Source organism: Pipra filicauda, unplaced genomic scaffold (assembly GCF_003945595.2).
Source record: "Pipra filicauda isolate LSUMZ 115617 unplaced genomic scaffold, ASM394559v2 scaffold193_size2426894_pilon, whole genome shotgun sequence".
NCBI lineage: Eukaryota > Metazoa > Chordata > Aves > Passeriformes > Pipridae > Pipra > Pipra filicauda.
Window position 1 is genome coordinate 284,179 of NW_024104302.1, and position 19,750 is coordinate 303,928.

The 19,750-nt window shown below is 50.2% G+C and overlaps 2 protein-coding genes across 7 annotated transcripts; one reads left to right on the forward strand and one right to left on the reverse strand.

The window, feature by feature from the left end:
• Window positions 1–352: 352 nt before the first annotated feature.
• STRADA (STE20 related adaptor alpha) lies at window positions 353–11,861 on the forward strand. Of its 6 annotated transcripts, none has more exons than XM_027745174.2 (13): window positions 353–382; window positions 904–958; window positions 2,168–2,225; window positions 3,108–3,136; window positions 6,357–6,459; window positions 6,955–7,076; window positions 7,202–7,310; window positions 7,430–7,553; window positions 8,014–8,185; window positions 8,821–8,925; window positions 9,088–9,329; window positions 9,999–10,041; window positions 10,421–11,861. In XM_027745174.2, exons 2-13 carry the CDS (start codon window positions 947–949, stop codon window positions 10,571–10,573), a joined length of 1,272 nt encoding a protein of 423 aa, XP_027600975.1. In that variant the 5' UTR covers window positions 353–382; window positions 904–946; the 3' UTR covers window positions 10,574–11,861. The 6 variants fall into 6 exon arrangements, with proteins under 6 accessions (XP_027600975.1, XP_027600934.1, XP_027600957.1 ...); XM_027745133.2 differs by having other exon boundaries at window positions 367–382; window positions 904–982; XM_027745156.2 differs by lacking the exon at window positions 353–382 and adding an exon at window positions 467–547 and having other exon boundaries at window positions 904–982.
• Window positions 11,862–12,805: 944 nt separating this feature from the next.
• Window positions 12,806–18,804, reverse strand: LOC114000712 (E3 ubiquitin-protein ligase RNF113A-like). The gene is made up of 10 exons (XM_027745240.2): window positions 18,578–18,804; window positions 17,949–18,025; window positions 17,744–17,848; window positions 16,267–16,374; window positions 15,881–15,990; window positions 15,600–15,706; window positions 14,964–15,053; window positions 14,130–14,223; window positions 13,396–13,502; window positions 12,806–12,947 (listed from the first exon to the last, which is right to left on the reverse strand). Exons 1-10 carry the CDS (start codon window positions 18,675–18,677, stop codon window positions 12,868–12,870), a joined length of 978 nt encoding a protein of 325 aa, XP_027601041.1. The 5' UTR covers window positions 18,678–18,804; the 3' UTR covers window positions 12,806–12,867.
• Between the last annotated feature and the right edge of the window lie 946 nt (window positions 18,805–19,750).

Sequence of the window (19,750 nt, forward strand, 5' to 3'; positions counted from 1 at the left end):
ATACAGGACTCGAGGTGTGGCTTCACCAGAACAGGGGAAGAATCGCTTCCCTGGTCCTGCTGCCGCTCCATTTGACACAAGCCAGAGGTGCCTTTGGTCTTCTTGCCCACCTGGGCACACGCTGGCTCACGTTCAGCCGGCTGTCAACCAGCACCGGGAGAGCCGCTTTGCAGCCGCTCCGCCCCAGCCGTCAGTGCTGTGCCCCGGAGCGCGGGGCCCGCCGGTTCTCCCTCCCGCCCCCTCACGGACCCAACATGGCGGCCGTTCCTGCCCCGCCCCTTCGCGCGGGAGCCGCGGCCGTGACGTCCCGCGCGTCGCACGCCGGCGCGGTGACGTCACGCGCAGCGCGTCCCGCCGGTGAGCGGCGGCCGCAGCCTGAGGGGTCCGTGAGGGGCCCCGGGGGGGCACCCGGGGAGGGGTCGGGGCTCTGTGAGGGCTCTGGGCGGCGCTCACCGCGGTCACCGCTCCCCTGGGGCCCTCCCGCGCTGGGGCCGGCTGAGGGGCTCAGGGGGACATCGGGGGTGTCGGTGCTTTGTGTGGGCCGCGGGTGAGGGGCCCCGGGGGGTGTTCGGGGTATCGGTGCTTTGTGAGGGCTCCTGACGGTGCTTACCGGGGTTAACGCTGACCTGGGGCCGGGTGAGGGGCCCGGGGGGGTGTTCGGGGCTGTCGGTGCTTTGTGAGGGCACCGGGCGGTGGTTACCGGGGTTACCGCTCCCCTGAGGCCCTCCCGGGCTGGGGCTGCTGGGCAGGGCGGGTGAGGGGCCTTGGGGGATTCAGGGATCTCGGTGCTTTGTGAGGGCTCCGGGCGGTGGTTACCGGGGCTGCGGGTCCCTGAGGGGCCTGGGGGTGTGAGCGCTGCCCGTGCGGGGGTGACACTTTGACGCTCCGCTGTGTGTCCCGCAGGTGTCCCGCCCTTTCTGCTGCGCGGTCCCACAGCGGCGGATCCATGTCTTTCCTTGTAAGTAAACCCGAGCGCATTAGGGTGAGTGTTGAAGACCTTCCAGCTTCCCTCGAGTCGGTACTGACGAGCCTCGCGCTTTGTGCAGAGGGGGCCGGGCCTGGAGAGCACCGTGAAAGCGCAGGGAAACTTAATTACGGGGTTAATTATAGGGCGGGGATGGGTGTGCGACCAGCGCTGGTTAAAAAACACTGTAAAGGATTTATTGCTGCACACGTATCTCCTGGGTGTGCAGTGGGGCTGCAGTGGGCCTTGTAATGAAGAAAAAGGGCCATAATGCTGTTTGTTTTCAGCTTTTCTTTAGGAAGTGGCCACCTCACCTGTGTCACCTGTTTTTGTTTGGTTTTCCCTTCACTTCGCTTGCAAAGCTAAACTCAACAGCTGTGTTTGATTCTGCTTTTTAAAGTGAGGAGGTTTCCTGCAACACAACAGCTTTTAATGCCTTAAAATGGCACTGCTATAGACAAGTTTTGAGCTACTATCACCTAAACACTCGGTGCTTTCTAGGACTGGCTTCCCTTGTGCTAAATAACATGAGCTGTTTTTTAAATTATTTTGCCAAGTAGACAAATTCTACCCTGGGAATGTTTGTGATTTACTGTTTAATACTAACTTTGTGATCAATACTCTGCTAGCTTAAAATTGCATATTCTGTTTTTTATTATCTGTGTAGATATTTTTCTTTCTTTGAATTACAGTGTTGGATAGTGGTAGAACCAAATGCTGTGAAATTTCAAACATGAGTTCTGGAAGAGAACAACAGCTTTAGAACCTTTATGTTCTAATCAATAGACATATAACCAAAATACTTAAATTCTGTAAGATATCACCTCATTGTAAATAGTGAAAGCTTTTTTTTTTTGTTTTTTAACACCTATTACACCCTAAAACTCAATTAATTTGCCTGTAAAAGGGAGTTGTTGCATGTTGGTAATTTTTGCTCTATGTGCATGTATAAAAACTTGTTTGAATTATTAAAATGATGGTAATTTTAGTGCATGTTGGTTGGGAATAACAGCAGCACCTCTGGGGTGTCACAAAAAGGGAATGTCCTTTTCCAGAGTAAGGGTATAACTGATGATGCAGCAAATCAGTTCCATAATTGTTGAAGTTACATGATTCTCTCCTGGGTTTTTGTGGGGAAGGGGGAAAAGAAACTTGTCTCCAGGTGGAATAACTGATTATGTGGAGGATTTTTCTTTCTTTCAGCGGTGGGTGTCTGAGAAGTTCATTGTTGAGGGTTTGAGAGAGTTCGAGCTGTTTGGAGGTAAGTTCTCTACTCTCCTAAGATGACATTGTTAGAAATGTTTTATTTTAGCTGCAAGGTCTGTTAATTTGGTAGTAAAGACGTATCTTAACAGTAAAAGAGGTGATTAAATCTGGTTGTAGCACCAGGTCTGGTTATTCAGGCTGGCTAAGCACAGAAATTTAATGTGGAAGTGTCCTTTGGAAATCAGTTCCATGTTGATTACTGTACCATTTTTATCTGTGTTTCTCAACATAACCACTTTTTTTCTTATGCAAAAGGTGGATTTGGGGTTTGGTAAAGTTAATTTTCTGAGTAAAAGTGGATTTTGAAACTGCTGATGGCTCCCCAGTGTGCCTGCAGAGACCTGATGGGTTTGTGCTCTGCCTTGTGCATAAGCCCCAAAATTGCCCACTAGGATGCAGAATTCCTGATCAATGACATGGAAAAAATCAGCATGGGAAATATGTCTAGACCTTGAGCTTTCAGGTGGAATGGAAGAATTTTTATTGCTCTGAATAATTTTCGATAGTTTCTTCTGTATTTAAGTGTCACCTCTGAATGTGTTTAGAATCATAAAGAGTTTAGGTTGGAAGAGACCTTTGAAGATCATGTAGTCCACCCCCCTGCTATGAGCAGGGACATGGCAGAGGGATATTTAGGGCTATAATTAAAAAAATTGTCACCTGACATTTCTGTCAAATATATGAACAGTAGCACTATTTGAACCTCTTTAATTCCCATATGTGCATTGAAATTTTATATAAATTAAATAATAACAAAGAACTGTGTGTATGTGGTATCAGAAAGTGCCATGTAGGGTTGTTTGCTCAGTTTTCCAACTATATTTTAATGGGTGTCTGTTGAACACAACATGGTGAACAATTAATTTCTTTACTCCAGAGCAGCCTCCGGGTGACTCTCGGAGAAAAGTAAGTGACTTGTGCAGGCTGTGGTGCTGTGGTTCATTGCATGGAGATTATTCCTTGTGGAAGTTTGATTTTTTCTTTTTATCTTAGTTATATATCTCATCTCTGTATTTAGCTCTACAAGTGTGGAAACAGGTTTCACCCTGGAGTGGAGATTTTGGTGTGTGGTTTTCAAACTCTTATGTGAATCAGCCAAAAATTTAAACTCAAGTCTCTCTTGGATTTGTATTGGTGTCGTCATCCCCTCTCCCCCCAGCCTCTTGAGGGTCTCTTTTTGAGGTGATTTAGAGCTGATTCTTCAGAGAATGAAGGAAGAGGGTAGTTTGGTGGTCATTTTCAGAGCCAATTCCATGCCTGATTTGCCTCCTAAAAAGTAAAATCACTCCCAGCCATGGGGTGTTCAAAACTGTACAGCCAAAATGTGGCAGTTGAAAGCTTCACCTTGCTGGTGTTTGTTCTCCAGGACCTGATCACTCTCTGGTTCATAATGAGCACGTAAAATAGCACAACTTACAAGACAGTATTTTTGTCAAAACGATTCCCCACCACCCCACAACACACTGAAACATCTCTGTGTGCAGGTGTTGCTCTAGTTTAAGTTAATTACAAACATGAATCAAGTGTGATTTGATTATAACTGTGTCAGTTTAAGCTTCTTATAATTGATTTTTGTGCCAGTGTCTGTAATTTACTGTCACAAACAAAGCTGAAAATAGGAGGTGTATTTGGAATGCTTTGTATAAAATTGAGTCCATTCACACCTTTTTGAAATGGCTGAGTGTTACACATATGCTGGGCTGGAAGCAAGTTGAGATTAGCATCTGTTTTGGTTTTGTTTAAGTATTCACCTGGGGTTTGGACACTTTTGCTGATTCTCATTTTGAATTTTATATCTAAATAAAAGCCTTTTTTTTCCAGCAAGGCTGTAGAAAAAAGTAAATAATTTGGGGAGAGGGGTGGGAGGAAAATTTTTGTTGCTTGTGCTGCGAGTGAGGGAATGAGGAGATGGAGAGGAAGGCAGCAGAACAAAACTGATATTCCCTCTTCCTAACTCAGAGGAATGTCATTTGGCAAATGCAGATCCTTGCAAGCATCACATAACTGATTGTGCTGTGGCATTTATACCAGTAGTTGCCTTTCAAAGGTTAATTTCCTTTAACTCAAATTAAATCAGCTCCAGGAGCTGTTAAGCCAGCTCTGAGTGAATGCCGGGCCATAAAGCTGCTTTTGACCATACACCAAAAGTTATCCCGTGTGAAACCACTGAGGAGCTTTTTGCAGTATCTCATAAATGACATTTCAGTTTAACTTTCTTTTTTTTAAACTCTTGTATGATGTTGATAAGTTCCTGGTAGAGCTCCTTTTGCATTAACTCTGTTATTGGTCACTGCTAACATGAGGAGAGGTGAGTGAAGACCTCCTACTGGAAGACTTAAAAAGAGAATTTACAGCATCTTTCCATTACTGTACAGCCTACACCATTAATAAGATTAAATTTATTCAATTCTTTGCATCTGTTTTGTTGGCTCGTGCTCTGTCTGGAGTGGACTTTAATAAAGCAAAGCACTTACATATTGCTCAGTGTCTCACCAGCTGTCACCGCTCCATAACTGCTTCCCAGCTCCCGCTTCCATCTCCTTGGTGGTGCCTTCCTGCTTCAGAGGTTTCCATCTGCCTGTGTGTCTCTCCTGGCAGTCTGGCTGTTGGCAGGACTGTGTGAAATTGCTGCAAGAAGTCATGAATGACACAATTGGGATCAGAACTGACAGGCCTCTTTAGCAGAAGTTTGAAATCCTGAGTGGGAAGTTGCTGCCTGTTCTGAGCCAAGGAACAGCACTGTAGTCTTAGGACTAGGAGAAAGGATTTGAGAGTGCTGGTCCTGAGACGTGACTGAGTTGTTTGAGCTGAAATTATACCCTAGCACTGGTCACAAATCTTAATTTTTGCCTTTTCCCTTACTGGAAAAATATTTTAAAGGTAGGCAGTGTGCTGTTCATAGCCAGCTGAAAAGGTGGAACTTGGGAAGTGTGACTCTTTAGTTTACTCCCAAAGTACACTTGGGGACCCAGAGGTAATTTTCAGCAAAGTCCTGTCTGTGCTCTTTGCATTTACCCTGTGCTGAGGGTAGAACAGGAAGTTCCTTGTTTTTCAGCTGTCACTGTGTTGTTTCCATCTTTCAGTGATGGAAATAAAAAAGGGAGTTTGCTGTCGCACTAGGAAAAGGCACAAACCTCTTCTGCTTCATGTGCCATGAGAGAAGGTCTGATAAAGGGCATTTGCTGTTGATGAAGAATGAGGTGGAAAAATTGAGCTGACGTTCCAAATGTCAGGAGGAGTTAATGTGCTGGAAATTCGAGATAACTAAAGACGATTTTAGACACCAAATAAATTCTAATCCCCATTTGGATGCGTTCCTGGTGACTTTGGAATTTGAGGGAGTTGGAAGGCATAAAGGAACTTTGTAAGAATGTTGAAGTTTATCATCTGCAAAATCCTGCTTGGGAAGATTTATGTGTATGAAAATAAGGCAGCTTTATGTCAGATGGAGCGAGGGAAAGCTGACAGGCTTGGGAATGCTGCTTCCCATGTAGTGGTGGGGCTTTTTTATCCCTTTTTTCCCTCCCCTTTTTTTTTTTCTGTAAGCACTAATGCTTTGCAGTTTTTGCTTTCATCTGGAGCTTCTCTTTTCACATGTGTCTGATTTTCTTCATCCCTTGTGCCATTCAGCTAAGCAGCTTCAGCTGTGCTGGGCTTATCCCAGGTGAGCAGGTGAAAAGCAGGAGCCCCAGCATCCACCAGGAACTGCCACAGTGAAGGGAAGTGCTGGGAACAAGCTTCCCTTTGGCTCTTGCTCAGGCAACAGGATGGTGGCACAGGAGTTTGTAATTCATGGGAGAAAGGCAGTTACCTTAAAGCAGTGCTCAGGCTCTCCTGGGAAATAATAATTGGCTTTATCCAAATATTCCTGAATAAATTCTAGCATACAGTGATTAACAACCTACCTGTTACTTGTTTGGTAACACAGATCTCTGGATCTTCTGAAATGAGGCATCTCCTGAATTTCAATTGATAAATGACTATTTAAGAGTATTATAACAGCAATTAAATCCTCTTCTGTATTCAGTACTGCCATTATTTTGAGGTGTGTGTGATATGAGGCACAGGTGATTTTTCCAGCAGGTGATCTTTGTTTCTTTTGACCTGACTTCCTTTTTCCCCCCAGACAAATGAGGCGAGCTCCGAGTCGATAGCTTCTTCCCCTAAAAGGGACACCATGAGCAACTTCCTTCCAGACAGCAGCTGCTATGAGTTGCTCACCATCATAGGTAATTCTGGAGGGCTGGAGGATCAGGGTCTGCTTTGCAGAGAAAACAACTTGGACAGATTGTTGGCCTTTTCTTGATTGATTGCTTATTTTTGACATTAGGTGTCTGTCATCTTTGATTTTTAAACTCACTTGAATAAAAAATGAGATGCCAGTCCTGAAGGTTTTCAACTGGGAGGTGGGTTAATGATACTGGGGGTGCAGTACAGTCAGCAGAAGCAGCCTGAAACCTGTCCTTGGTGGTCTTAATCACTTCATTTCTACCTCAGTCTTGAATTTGAAGGACAGGATAATATTACTGGCTAGGAGGATTCCTCTCAATGGGATACCTGCCAAGGAAAGTGGTGTCTGATGGAATGATTACTCTTTTTCACAAGGCCAAAAATAGTTTCAGTAAACGAGTGTAAAGATGATTGAAGGGTCAAGGGCTGGAGGACTTCTCCAGAGGGCTGTGCTTCCAGAGGTGTTGCTGAAGCTTTAATGCCTTTTCTTTCAGGCAGAGGCTTTGAAGACCTGATGGTTGTGAACCTGGCCAGGTATAAACCCACAGGAGAGTATGTGACAGTCAGAAGAGTGAACCTGGAGGCCTGCACAAACGAGATGGTCACGTTCCTGCAGGTAACACCAACCCACCATGCCAGCTGAGGAGAGGACAGAGACAGCTAGAGCTGTGCTTATCAACACTGCAGCCATGTTTCTGCGTTTACTAAACCTAATCAAAACATCTTTTTTTTTTATTTCAGGGGGAACTTCATGTTTCCAAGCTCTTCAACCACCCGAACATCGTGCCATACAAAGCAACCTTCATAGCTGACAATGAGCTGTGGGTTGTGACATCTTTCATGGCCTATGGTAGGTGGAGAGGGGATACCTTTGTCTGACCATCATATTGTGTGAAATGAAATGAAGTGGAAGAGGTGAAGCATCCTTGGGGCTTTTGTTCTGACAGGTGGTGTTTTGTTTCTTTTTAGGCTCTGCAAAAGATTTAATCTGTACCCATTTTATGGATGGGATGAGTGAACTGGCCATTGCATATATCCTCCAAGGTGTATTGAAAGCACTTGACTACATCCACCACATGGGCTATGTACATAGGTATTAAAAAAATAAATTGACCCATTTTCCTTCTTTTGGAAGCTCTTGGAAATACTGCTCAGAGTAGAGTAGAGAGGATGATTCAGGAGACACTGAACACATTAAGTTTTGTATTTGCTGTTGGAGCAAGTCAGTTTGATACTCATGGGAGATGATATCACTGACCTTACTAAGCTGCAGGAAAGTGTCACTGTGGAACAAATTTATCCCAAAGACCACTGTGTCTGAAATCACAGCTCATAAGCTTTAGTCCTGCATTTCTCCTTGCCACAGAAACATTCTTTGGGAACATGCAAAGGGGGTGAAGAGAGTCCTGTTAATGTTTGTAGAAGTGGTCCCAGGATGGTTGTTTAGGAGTCTCAGTGTCCTGGTAGGAGGCTGATCAGGTGTTGTCCTGTGCATTGAGCTGTCCAGTGAAGTAAAGGCAGAGAACCTGACTATTTTTCCCTTCTTTTCCCAGGAGTGTCAAAGCCAGCCATATCCTGATCTCTGTGGATGGGAAGGTGTACCTCTCTGGCCTGAGGAGTAACCTGAGTATGATCAACCACGGGCAGCGACTCAAAGTTGTTCATGACTTCCCCAAATACAGCATCAAAGTGCTGCCTTGGCTCAGTCCTGAGGTCTTGCAGCAGGTGTGTTTAAAAAACCTGCTTGTGTTTAGTGATCTGTGGCATCTCTGTGTAATATTCTGAGTTGTTAGGGCACCTTCAGGGGGTGTAGGGAGGGGGGACATGACAAAACCCACAGAGCCACTTTTTGTTGTGATGAGCTCTGTCCTTTTTTTCTGTCCTTTTTACCTCAAACAGTGACCCCCTAGCAAGGGGAAACTTGTATTCCTCTTGGAAGGGGAAATTGCTGAACAGAAAGAAGGTGTTTAAATGCAAGGAAAAGGAAGGGTAGAGACTAGAGGGAACAGATTTGGGGTGGGTGCAGGGAAACTCTGACAAAGTTATCTATTTGATTAAATAGTTTAACTGTAGGTACCTCTACAGATTGTCTCATTAGGAAGGGGTCACATCAGGTGCCAGTTACCCCAAGGCAGATGCCAGCCCTACTAACTGGCTGATTGCAGTTGCACAAGTGTTGCCCTTAACTGTGTGTTTTAACAGACCAAAACACCCCACCACAATAAACCAGTCTGTCTGTGGGTTGTGCTGTTCCTGCTCTAATCATGTGGGTTTGCTGACTTGCATATCAAATGATGGGTATTGCCCAATCCATCACATCTAAGTCCCCAGGGCTAATCTTTCTTTTCCCTTTCATGTAGAACCTCCAGGGTTACGATGCAAAATCTGACATTTACAGCGTGGGGATAACGGCCTGTGAGCTGGCAAACGGACACGTCCCGTTTAAAGACATGCCTTCCACTCAGGTGAGGTTTGGAAGCTGCTCCTTTCTCATCCTTTATCCTGGCACATGGAAGTGCTTCGCTGCGCTGGGATGTGAGGACAGAAGGTTGCTGTGCCTGTGTGAGTGGGAAGTCTCAACTGTCTTGCTTGCTGTCTGTCATGTTGCCTGTGCCCTGCTCTTCCAGATGCTCTTGGAAAAGCTGAATGGAACCGTTCCCTGCCTGCTGGACACCACCACAATTCCTGCTGACGAGCTGACCATGAAGACATCCCGTTCCAGTGCTAATTATGGGATGGGTGAGAGCACGGCCGTCAGCAACGTGCGAGCGGCCAACGGGGAGCCAGCCCTGCACCCCTATCTCCGCACCTTCTCCACCTACTTCCATAACTTCGTGGAGCAGTGCCTCCAGAGGAACCCTGACTTCAGGTAAAGCCAGGTGAAAGCTGCTCTTCACACCTGGTTAAGCTGTGGGAGTCAGCAAAGTTCAAAGTTTTGTTTCCCAAAGTGTGGTGGAGGGAGGATGTGCTCCATCCACTGAGGAGAGCAGTCCGAGTGTGTAAAACAGAGCAGTGTTAACACTTCGAGCACTTTCTATGAGAGAGCCTGAAGGATTCCTTGACACCCTTCTTTGGGGAGTAGAATGGTGCTGCACATCAAGAAAACAAACTGAACAACTTGAATTTCTGGCCCCTGTAAGACCACTTTTACCAGTTCCCATCACTCTGCTCTTCAGCCAGCAGAGAATTATGATGGGAAGGGATCAAGAGCTGCATTTTCCTCTGTGGTGAGGGCAGGGTCATCTATAGCCATGACAGACTTCTCTGGCATGTCCCAGTGCTTGGAAGCTGTCCTTGGCCAGATGTTGGGGGGAGCAAGTAGGTAACTGGAAGGTTAGAAAGAAGGTGGAACTCACCTCACATAAAATATGTGATATTAAATACTTAATAACTGTGCTACTGGTGACAAAAGAGAGATACCCAATAAATGAGAAATGGGAGAGGCAGGAAGGACTGGTCTTTTCTTTCTTCTACTACCTGACTTCAAAGGCTGACATGTTTTCTTGTGTGCTTACTTGATTCTCCCTCCCTTCCACAGGCCAAGCGCAGGCGCTCTGCTCAGTCACCCCTTTTTCAAGCAGGTAAGGAACTAATTTGTCTGCAGGTAAAGCACAGTGGCTTTGCTGTAGTTGTCTTGCTGTGTCACTGAACCCGAGGGTGGGCCCGTTGAGTCGCTGAATCCTCTGTGCTCTGAAGGGCTGAGTCAGTTTGGTGGCTGCAGTGCAGTGGTGATCCTCTCATCCTCCTGGGCGTGCATCTCTTATCCAACAGGGCTTGTAAATCTGCCTGTCCCATGTGTCACAGCAGCTCTTCACCCACAGGCTGTTGAGTTCTGGGGCGAGGCAGTTCTAACCTGGTCCTTCACAAGCCCAAACAAGTGATGTGTGGGTTTCCTGCCGGGTGTTGCTGCCCAGGGGTGGAGCAGCACCCGAGCAGCCGAGTTCTCTCCGCTCTGTGCAGATCAAGCGCCGCGCGTCCGAAGCGCTCCCGGAACTCCTGCGCCCCGTCACCCCCATCACCAACTTGGAAGGGACACAGCCCCAGGATCCCAGCGGCATTTTTGGGTTGGTGTCAAATCTGGAGCAGCTGGATGTGGATGACTGGGAATTCTAGAAAAGCAGGGACTACGCCGCGTTCTGGAGGAGCTCTCTGGACATTGTATTTATTGGTCCTGCTCATAAAAGCTGATGAATGTTACACACAGAAGAGTTTACAGGTCCTTGGGAAGGAACTTCAACTGCCTGTTTACTTAAGAAGTAGCCTGGAAACATGGACAGGCCTGAGCTGGGAAAGGATCAACCCAAGGAACTGTGGAGTATTCCAGATGGTGCAGTGCCCAGAGCCCCCACCCTTGTGGCTGAGCACTGGTAGATCACTTGAGGGGGTTGAGTGAGTTTGTGTAGTTATGGTCTCTATTTATGTGTTTCTAAAAATCACTGGCTTCCTCCTATCACAGTTGAGGCTGCATGTCCCTACCCTGTGTGGTTCTTTCTCTTTTAAGGGTGCCTTAGAATTGAGGGGAGGTGGGCAGCTCTTAGTTTTGGGCATTCTCTTAGAACTAGTCAGATTCCTGTTTCAGTGTTGTCACAGGGCAAGTTTTGATGGGGACAAAAGGGATTATGTTCTTAGTTACTGCTTTGTGATGGAAAATGGGAGATCAAAGACAACCTGGTGCCATTCCAGGCACTCTTGCTGCATTGGGCATTCCTCTGCAGCACTGGATTCTGCCAGTTCTGGAGAGGCTTTTGAAGACTCCTCCCTCGATGCTGAGCACTCTGAACTCCAGGTCAGACAGGACCTTCCAGCCTCCCCTCCCAGCTGCCTCTGTCACCAGAGCAGTGGATGCCTGTACCACAAACCAGCTTTTTTATCCCCATCCAGTTGAACCTCACGCTATCTGGGCTGGTTTCACAGCACGCAGCACTCTTACCAGCTTGTTCTTAGTGATTTACCCTGGCAGAGAGGAACAGTAAGTTGATTTTCCTGCTAAATCCTCTTGCTGATGACTCCTGTACAGAACTGAACTTCACCCCTCCATCACCATTGCTCTTCTGCCTTCCCTGACTGACTGACAGGTAAAAGCTGCTCACGTGGCTCCCTGTGATTCACGGCTGTGTGACTCTGCCCTGCTGCTGTGGCAGCTCTCCCCCATTCCACGGTGTTTGGGGTTTTTTTGGAGGTGTATTTAAGGCTTTTCGTTTGACTTTTCCAAGGACCACTGGTGCTGGAGGTCTACTCTTTATTGGAGCACTGAGAATCTTCGTGTGGGTGCAGTTGATGGGAGTAGTGGTGCTGGCAACGGGTCCTTCTTGTGTTTATAAACTGTACTTGAACCCAGATAAAGTTTGTTACTCTAGTTTTTTGCCAAAACAAATAAAATATTTCTGAAGTTGTTTTTTAAGTCTGCTGTTTCTGCAGGCTGATGGGAGTGAAGCAGAGGGTGACACAGGCTGGCTGTGCATACTTGCTCTTATCTCCATACAGGTCACCGGTTCATTGCAGCTGCCTTCATGTTTCAAAGACATATTTCAGTGAAATCAAGAAGCTGCAAACACCTGCACTTACTCTTTTCTGAAACTTTCAGTGAAACCCTTCTCCCAGCACAGGGGTGTTTGTAAGGTCAGGCCCAGTTCCTCCCCAGGATCAGGTTTGTCTCCTGATTTAATCTTATTAGAGTAAGTGGATCTTAATTTCTTGGTTTGCTATGAAGTCTGCAGTTTGCAAAAATCCTTATCAGGGCTGAATCCCTGGTACTTAAAGCAAGAAAAAGCACAGTACCACTTGTCATGAAACCTTTGGGGCTCAGTGAATGATGGTTGGGGGCTGGGTTTTCTCACAAACAGGGCAGATTCAGGAGGTGTGCTGCCCACTGAAGTTCCATCCCTCACAAGTTCTAGAAACCAAGACAGGAGGGCATAAATCCCCAATACCTGCAGTGCTCCAGCCTGCTTTCCCCTGAGTTAGCATTTTTAGGGTGAAGGATGAACTTGATGCCAGCTCATATTTCTCATCCCTGTCCCTGCTTGCAGCTTGCTCCATGCTCAGAGCTTATGGACTTAAATTAACTTGGATAGTTTTATGCTTACACAGCAGCAGGATCAGTGCAGAATTAGGAGTGAACAGCAGCCCCTTGGCCAGAAGCAGTGAGTTATGAACTGAACATTCAGCTTTCAGCATCTCCTTCCCTGGGTGCATTGGGGTCCTGGGGGTAGCAAACAGCTCTACTCAGCCACAACTCGGAGCCTGACCTTACCTGTTCTGCCAGAGCAGCAAACAAGGAGTCCAGCACAGCTGGACACTGTTCCAGGAGCTGCTGGTTGGATACACAACCTCTGGCTCCAGCTGTGAGGTTTTTTTTTTTATCCTACAAAAGCTTTATTCAGTTATATACAAAACAGGGTGCTCTGCTACTGCGGATCCTCGCCGTGGTCTGACTGCTGCTCCTCCTCTTCCTCCCCTTTGTGTTTTTCCAGTTTTGCCATGAGCTCTGAAAAACAGGAACAGGCAGGATGAGGTGACAGGTGCAGGGGCTGTCCCACACCAAAGCCAGGTCCTGTGAACACCCAGAACCAGGGCACTACTGAAGATCCTTCGCCTGCAGAGGCTCACCTCAGAGGGTATCCAGTGTTGGCCGAGTCCAGGCACGAGCTGGACAGTCACTCCATCACTGCCTTACTGATGGGACAAGCTGCTCCCCTGGCATATCCCCCTTCCCTCTCCAGAACTCACTCCCTGAATTTCCACACCAAGGGCAAGCACAGACCCTCATTTTGCACCCACTGAGCCTCCCAGGCCATGATTTAATATCTCCTGGCACTAATAAAGCTCTGCTGGCAGCCAAGAGCTCTCAGCTCCAGGGCCAGGCCCAGCACCAAGATCCATCAGGAGCTGGTGCCTTTGCTGCTCTGGAAGGTCTCTCCCCAGGTGTGTGTTACCTTTTGCTGGGTTGAAGACCCCGTTGGTTTGCTTGTCACAGACGTAGCAGCGCTGGGACTTGCGATAGTGCTGGAGGGCACAGCTCTCACAGAAGTAGTGCCTACACCTGCAGGGAGACACAGGGCTCACTGCAAGTCACCAAACACAACCACTGTGGCCTGCAGGCAAAAATTAGACTGCTGGTCCCCAGGGGAAGCAAAAGTGAGCCGCAGGCAGAGCTTCCCCTGCATCCCTGTCCCAGTGAAGGTGTTTTGGCACTGCTTCACTGATGCAGAGTGACAGCACAGAGCCACCAGTGACCTCTTCTGACACAGGTACCAGGACAGCCAGCAGTGTTGGGAGAGGGCTGCCCTCAGCCTCCTCCTCCTCACCAAGCTCTTGGCTTCCCCCTTCTCCCATTTCTCTGCTCAGGCAGTGCAGTGTGCCATTCCAGGAGGAATGAAGGCGTGACAAAATCCCAAGGTTGAGGGGAAAAGTTATGTAACGAGTCAGCATCTGTGAAAATCTAAGAAGTGCCTGAACGAGGGCTTGAGATCCCTTCCAAGGGGGTGCTCCAGATGCAGCTATGAGGCTCCCTGGTTCTCAGAGGACTTCCCCACCCACCCAGAAGGCCATGGCAGACGACAAGCAGGTTCCACCCACAGCCTGTGGGCAGTGTTTGTCTCAACAGTGAACGACTCATGAGCTGAGTCCACAGCAGACACGTAGCTCCTCATGCCAAACCACCACTCACTTGGTGACCACGGGGTTCTTGAAGGAACTTCTGCAGATGAAGCATTTGAAAGGCATGTCCTCCTCATCACTGCTCACCTCGTAGTTCTCCTCGTCTGCAGAAGAGAGAGTGAACCAGACCAGAGCAAGAGCAGCCAGCCCAGCCCATGTGTGGGGCATGAAATATTAAATATGAGGAGAGCACAGCAGGTGGGATTGAATCTGTGCTGGAAACAACGGAGCTCTGGCATCTGGGTGTTGCTGATGTCAGTAACACATGTGGGCCTGGGCTATAATTAGGGCTAATGAGCCAGCGGGCCTGTTGCTCATCTCACAAGAGCAAATTCCTTTCTACCTCACCCACTCACTGCTATAAAGAGAAACATCCTCCAGCCCCCTCATGTTTTTTAGACTTTCTTCCAAACCAGCTGCCACCAAAACTCTGGCTCCAACTGAACAGAGAACACCCTCTTCCCCTTGAGCTGCACAGCAATGCTCACGAACCCTGGGCCACAGCTATGGGCACTGAGTGAGAAAAACTGATGTGCCCAGGGAAGGGTCACAGCTCCTGGGCATCCGTGGGACAGATGGTCCCATCTCTCCAGCTCCACAGACCCACACAACAGCAGGGCTCTCCTGTCACAGAGCAACAGGGGAAATCACCCTCTGGAGTGGAGTCGGTGGTGGTCCAAAAGCAGCAGCTCTAAGCTTATCCTGCAGCAGGGAGTTCCACAGCTTTGGAATAAAGAGCCCTTTGCTGTCTCACACTGCACACACCAGGGGTTGGATTAATACTAGACCGAAATCCATGATGAGAGGCGGGATGTGGTGGCCTCCTCCCCCAGAGGGGCCGTACCGTTGACCCCGTAGCGCCCCTCGTCCAGCTCCCGCTCGATCTGCCAGCCGTGCTTGTAGTCCGAGCGGTCGTGCAGGAACTTGCAGCTGTCTGAGGAGCACAAGGAAAAGAGGAATCAACAGCCAGGCTGAGAGGGCACAGTGTTACCAGCACGTTCATTCCTGAGCTTTGCCCAGCAGGTGAAATTTGGTTGCTCCCCGCTCCAGGGCAGTGCCAAACTCCTGGAGCAGGTACAGGATCCCTCAGTGTTGACAGGCTGGGAGGATCATTCTCCCTGTGCCACAGGGACAGTGCCAGCAGTTAATACATGCGGGAAGCGGGATAAGGAACAGGAAATCCCATCCCTCCCATGGCCTCAGTGGGCCCACACACCTGTGGGAATGTGGGTCACTGAGACATCCCAAGGGTCCCTCCCAGGACTCCCATAATCCCTAATTAGAGGCCCTGAGCTTTCAGGAGGGCCAGCACAAATGACAAGAACGTTCCATGAACAGCTCTGCACCAGCATCACACCCCAGCCCTGCACAGAAGTGCCTGTAAATCAGTCTCAGCATCACAAAAGGGGATCAGAGCTGCACTGGATCCCTTTGCAGACCTGGTGCATCACTGTTTCAGCTGCAGGGACGATCCACTCACCCCCAAAGCCACAGAACCCCGTCTCTTTGTAGTCCTTGCAGATGTCAGGCTGGTAGTCCCATCGCACCGTGGCCCGAAGGTGCTCTGGAGCACGGATGGGGCCTTTCCTGAAAGGGGGGAGAGGGCTCAGGGTGCCTGCACAGCACCCCTGGAGCAGGGCCTGGCCAGAACCAGGCACCAGCCCTGTCAGACAAACAGAAACCGGCAGTGACAGCAAAGTTCAAGCCCCAAACAGGTGCCTTTGGGATGGTCCCAGTTCCCCAAGGCTCATCCCAACCCACCTGACCATTCCCGAGGAGGCGTTTCCCATGGACGTGTCCTTGGGCTTCACGTACTTCTGGTAGTTGTTAATGCCACGGTAAATTTTATCATCTTCCTTTCCTCTCAGCTCCTGGGAGAGCAAGAAGAGGTGATTAGGATCAGGAAAGCTTCATGACAGGTTAGCTGTCACCACTCTGATGCCAGCCTCCCTTCCTACTCTGCCCTCCTTGACACCAAGATGCCAACAAAGCCACAGAATCCCCCTATTTACAAGGGTTGCACTCTTGGTTTTTCAAGTTTCCAGGGAAGTAGAGACTCCAACTCTTGCTGGTGTGCAGAAGGGGATGAGTAAAGCACAGGCACTCCTGCTGCAGAGCACCAGCTCCTCAGAGCAAGGCTGACTCACCTCCTGGATTTTCTGGCTGCGCTCGAAGATGGCCTGGGCATCCTTCTCCTTCTCTGTGTCCAGTTCATACACTGCTGTGGCTCCCATGTCTTCTGGGCCAACAGGTTTCTGAAAAGCAAGGAAAACTTGTGACAAGGGTGGAGGGAAAACCTGGACAAGGCAGGGAGCTCCCTGGCTACCTGAAGGGTTGGCAAAGAGCAAGAACTGGACACACCTGATTTACCTTCTATCAGTTTCTGCCATCCCTTGGCACTGCCAGGGAGAATCCCCCATGGGCTGGAGGCCGATTCCTCACTGCTCCCAAATTTTAGGCTGCAGTCAGGAAACACTTGGCCTTATTTTACTCCTGCACACTCAGTCCCAGCTCAGCTGGAAGCTGCACTCAGGTCTCCTACGTCCAACACTTCAACCACGGGACCCTCCTGCCCACACACGGGATGTCACATCTGAACTTCTGACCTAGCTGGGGGCGGCCAAAATTCAGTTTTAACACAGTGATCTGGTTTAGAGTCCTCTGTAATGGACTGAACAGACACCTCTTCCTAGGTTTTATCGGATCTTCAGGAACAGCTGCACAGAAACCGAAGAATAATTACAGCCAGCCTCAATTAAACACAAATCCAACTTGGGTGCCAGAAGCTTCTGGAGACCAAAGCTGTCACCTCCTCCTGTCCCTTCCCATGCTCTCCAGCAAGGAGGGCAAACAAAGCCCTTTGGGAGCAGCTTAAAGCAGTGGATAATCACAGCACGAGGTTATTTTCATATTTGTCTCTAATGCAACAAGGAGACTTCAGTCTGACCCTGAGCTTTGCCTGAGGACAGCCAGGAATTATTCCCATTTACACAGAGAACACACAGTAAGGAACCAGCTCTGAAGAGGAACATATGTGGATATCTTCTTCTAATCCTATTGATATCCTGCCCAGGCTGATACTGATGGGCAAAATGTCACTGGATCAAGAGGGAACTAAGAGTAAAACCTATTGGGGAGAGCAATTTGAGCTGTGCCCAAACTTCACAGCTGATTTCTCTCCAGCCCAGCTGGACATGCCACCCATCAACCCCAAGAAACCAATGACCTCTCTGCAGCTTTTACTCCATCAGGAATCACAGGGACAAAGACAGGAGCACCTTCTAAGTCACCTCGAATTCCTTGGGAAGGAAGGTGGTCCCACACTGAAAACGCAAACCCAGCAGTTGGGCAAAGCTGATCCAAGTGCTCCCTCTCCTGAAAATTCTGTACAATGTTGGGCAAGTCTAGTGGGAAGGGACAGGCCAACCTTTGATGGCCCCCAGTGGAAGGAGGGACTATCAGAATAAACCCAGCACACGGTGCTTGGCTGCTGAGACACGGGGGTGCATCCATAGATAAACAAGAGGGAATGGCTGCTCCCACACTCACAAATCCTCTCTCTCAAGTGTGGGATCCGCAGTCCCACCGAGGTGACAGCCCAGCCCCCCTGCTGCCCGTCCTTACCGCCGACCTGGTGGATTTGTAGGTGACCCCGATGTCCTTGGCAGGGTCCTCGTCCTCACTGCTGCTCGGGGCGTACTCCGGCCTCTCCCTGGTGCACCTCCGGGTCTGAGGGGCGGCAGGGCAGGGATTGGGGGTGGAAGGGCCCAGCACTGGCCCTGGCTGGAGCCCGGCAGGCCCTGGAGTGCCCCCTCGGCGCTCCCCTTACCTTCTGGATCATGGGGTTGGGGGTCTCCCGCCGCCGCTCCTTCCTCACCACCGTGCTGCCCTCCTCCCCGCTGCTCTCTGCGGGGACAGCCCGGCCTGACGCTCTGCCGGGGGCAGGCCCGAGGCAGCCTCCCCCCGGGGACAGCCGCGGGAGGCCGGAGGAACCTTCCCCCCGGGGCAGAGCCCTTCACCCCCCCATGGCACCGGGAAGGGTCACAGAACCACACAGAATAAATACCCTCAGCTGGGAGGGACCCACAAGGATCGTCCAGTCCAACCCGCGGCCCTGCCCAGGACACCCCAACAATCCCACCCTGTCCCTCAGAGCGTTGTCCAAACCCTCCTGGAGCTCTGGCAGCCTTGGGGCCGTGCCCACTGCCCTGGGGAGCCTGGTCAGTGCCAACCACCCTCTGGCGGAAGAACCTTTTCCTGAGATCCAGCCTGACCCTCCCCTAGCACAGCTCCAGGGGTCCTTCCCGCCCTGTACCACACGGACACAGGCTGAGGAGGGCGGCCGGCCCCTCCGTGGGTGCAGCGCTGGGGGCGGCACCAGGCCCTGCCTCGCCTCCACAGCGCACCGACCCTGCGCGGCCCGGCTTCCCGCGCCCCCGGGGTGCCCCCAGCCCTCACCCTGCTCCTGGTCGCTGCTGGGCCGTTTCCGCCGGCCCCTGCCCGCGGCCCGGCCCCGCTTCTTGAACAAGAAGCTGCAGACGCTGCTCTCCTCCGCCATCTTGTGCCGCCGACACTGCGGGGCGGCGGATAGAGCGGCACAGGGGGTGGCCGGCGCGGGCAGCGCCCCCTGCGGGCCTGGAGGGCTGAGCGCCCCGGGCTGCGCCAGGCTGGGCCGGGGGTCCCCGGGGGTCCCTGGGCCGCTCCCCGACCCCGATCCCCGATCCCGCTCCCTCCTTGCACTCTCCGTTCCCCCCCTGCTCCTTCCCGCGGCCCCCGAGCCCGGCAGCTGGGGCGGTTTCCTCGTTTCCCCGAGGGCCCGGCGGGTTTCCATGGCAACGGGGACGCCGCTGGGTCCCAGCGCCCCCCGGGCCCCCCGGGTGGGCACCGGAGGGACCCCGGACCGCGGGGCTGCACAGGGTGTGTGCCCCGGCATGGCCCTGTGCCCCGCGGGGGTGTCAGTGTGCACGTTCACGTGTGTGTGAACGTGTTTGTGTGTGTATGTGTGTGTACGTGTGTGTGTACGTGTGTGTACCTGTGTGTATGTGTGTGTACATGTGTATGTACATGTGTGTGTATGTACATGTGTGTGTACATGTGTATGTATGTGTGTGTATGTGTGTGTATGTCTGTGTGCGTACATGTGTATGTACATGTGTGTGTACATGTGTGTGTACGTGTGTGTACACATATGTCCGTGTGTGAGTACACGTGTGTGTACATGTGAATGTGTACACATATGTCCATGTGTGAGTACATATGTACCTGTGTGTGCCCGTGTATGTGTGTGTACGTGTGTGTGTGTACATATGTACAGGTGTGTGTGCATGTACATATGTACATGTGTGTGTACACGTGAGTGTGTGTGTGTACACGTGTATATATGTGTGTTGCACGTGTGTGTGTATGTGTGTGTGTGTACATAAGTACAGGTGTACATGTGCACGTGTGCATACATGTGTGTCCATGGGCATGGGTGTGCATGTGTGTGTGCACATGTGTGAGTGTGCAGGAGCCTGCCAGCGTGTGCATGTTTGTGTGTGTGTGTGCACATGCACGTGGGTGTGCATGTGCGTGTGCGTGTGTGTGAGAGCGCACACACATGTACACGTGTGTGCACATGCATGCATTCCA

Bases quoted from the DNA above. Each gene is read 5' to 3' on its own strand.
- STRADA (XM_027745133.2), top strand. From the start codon at position 947: ATGTCTTTCCTTGTAAGTAAACCCGAGCGCATTAGG. The intron at 2,226-3,107 runs GTAAGTTCTCTA...TCTTTACTCCAG, and splicing joins AGAGTTCGAGCTGTTTGGAG to AGCAGCCTCCGGGTGACTCT. The intron at 7,554-8,013 runs GTATTAAAAAAA...TTCTTTTCCCAG, and splicing joins CACATGGGCTATGTACATAG to GAGTGTCAAAGCCAGCCATA.
- LOC114000712 (XM_027745240.2), bottom strand. From the start codon at position 18,677: ATGGCGGAGGAGAGCAGCGTCTGCAGCTTCTTGTTCAAGAAGCGGGGC. The intron at 15,991-16,266 runs GTGAGTCAGCCT...TTGCTCTCCCAG, and splicing joins GCAGCCAGAAAATCCAGGAG to GAGCTGAGAGGAAAGGAAGA. The intron at 13,503-14,129 runs GTGAGTGGTGGT...GTCTCCCTGCAG, and splicing joins AAGAACCCCGTGGTCACCAA to GTGTAGGCACTACTTCTGTG.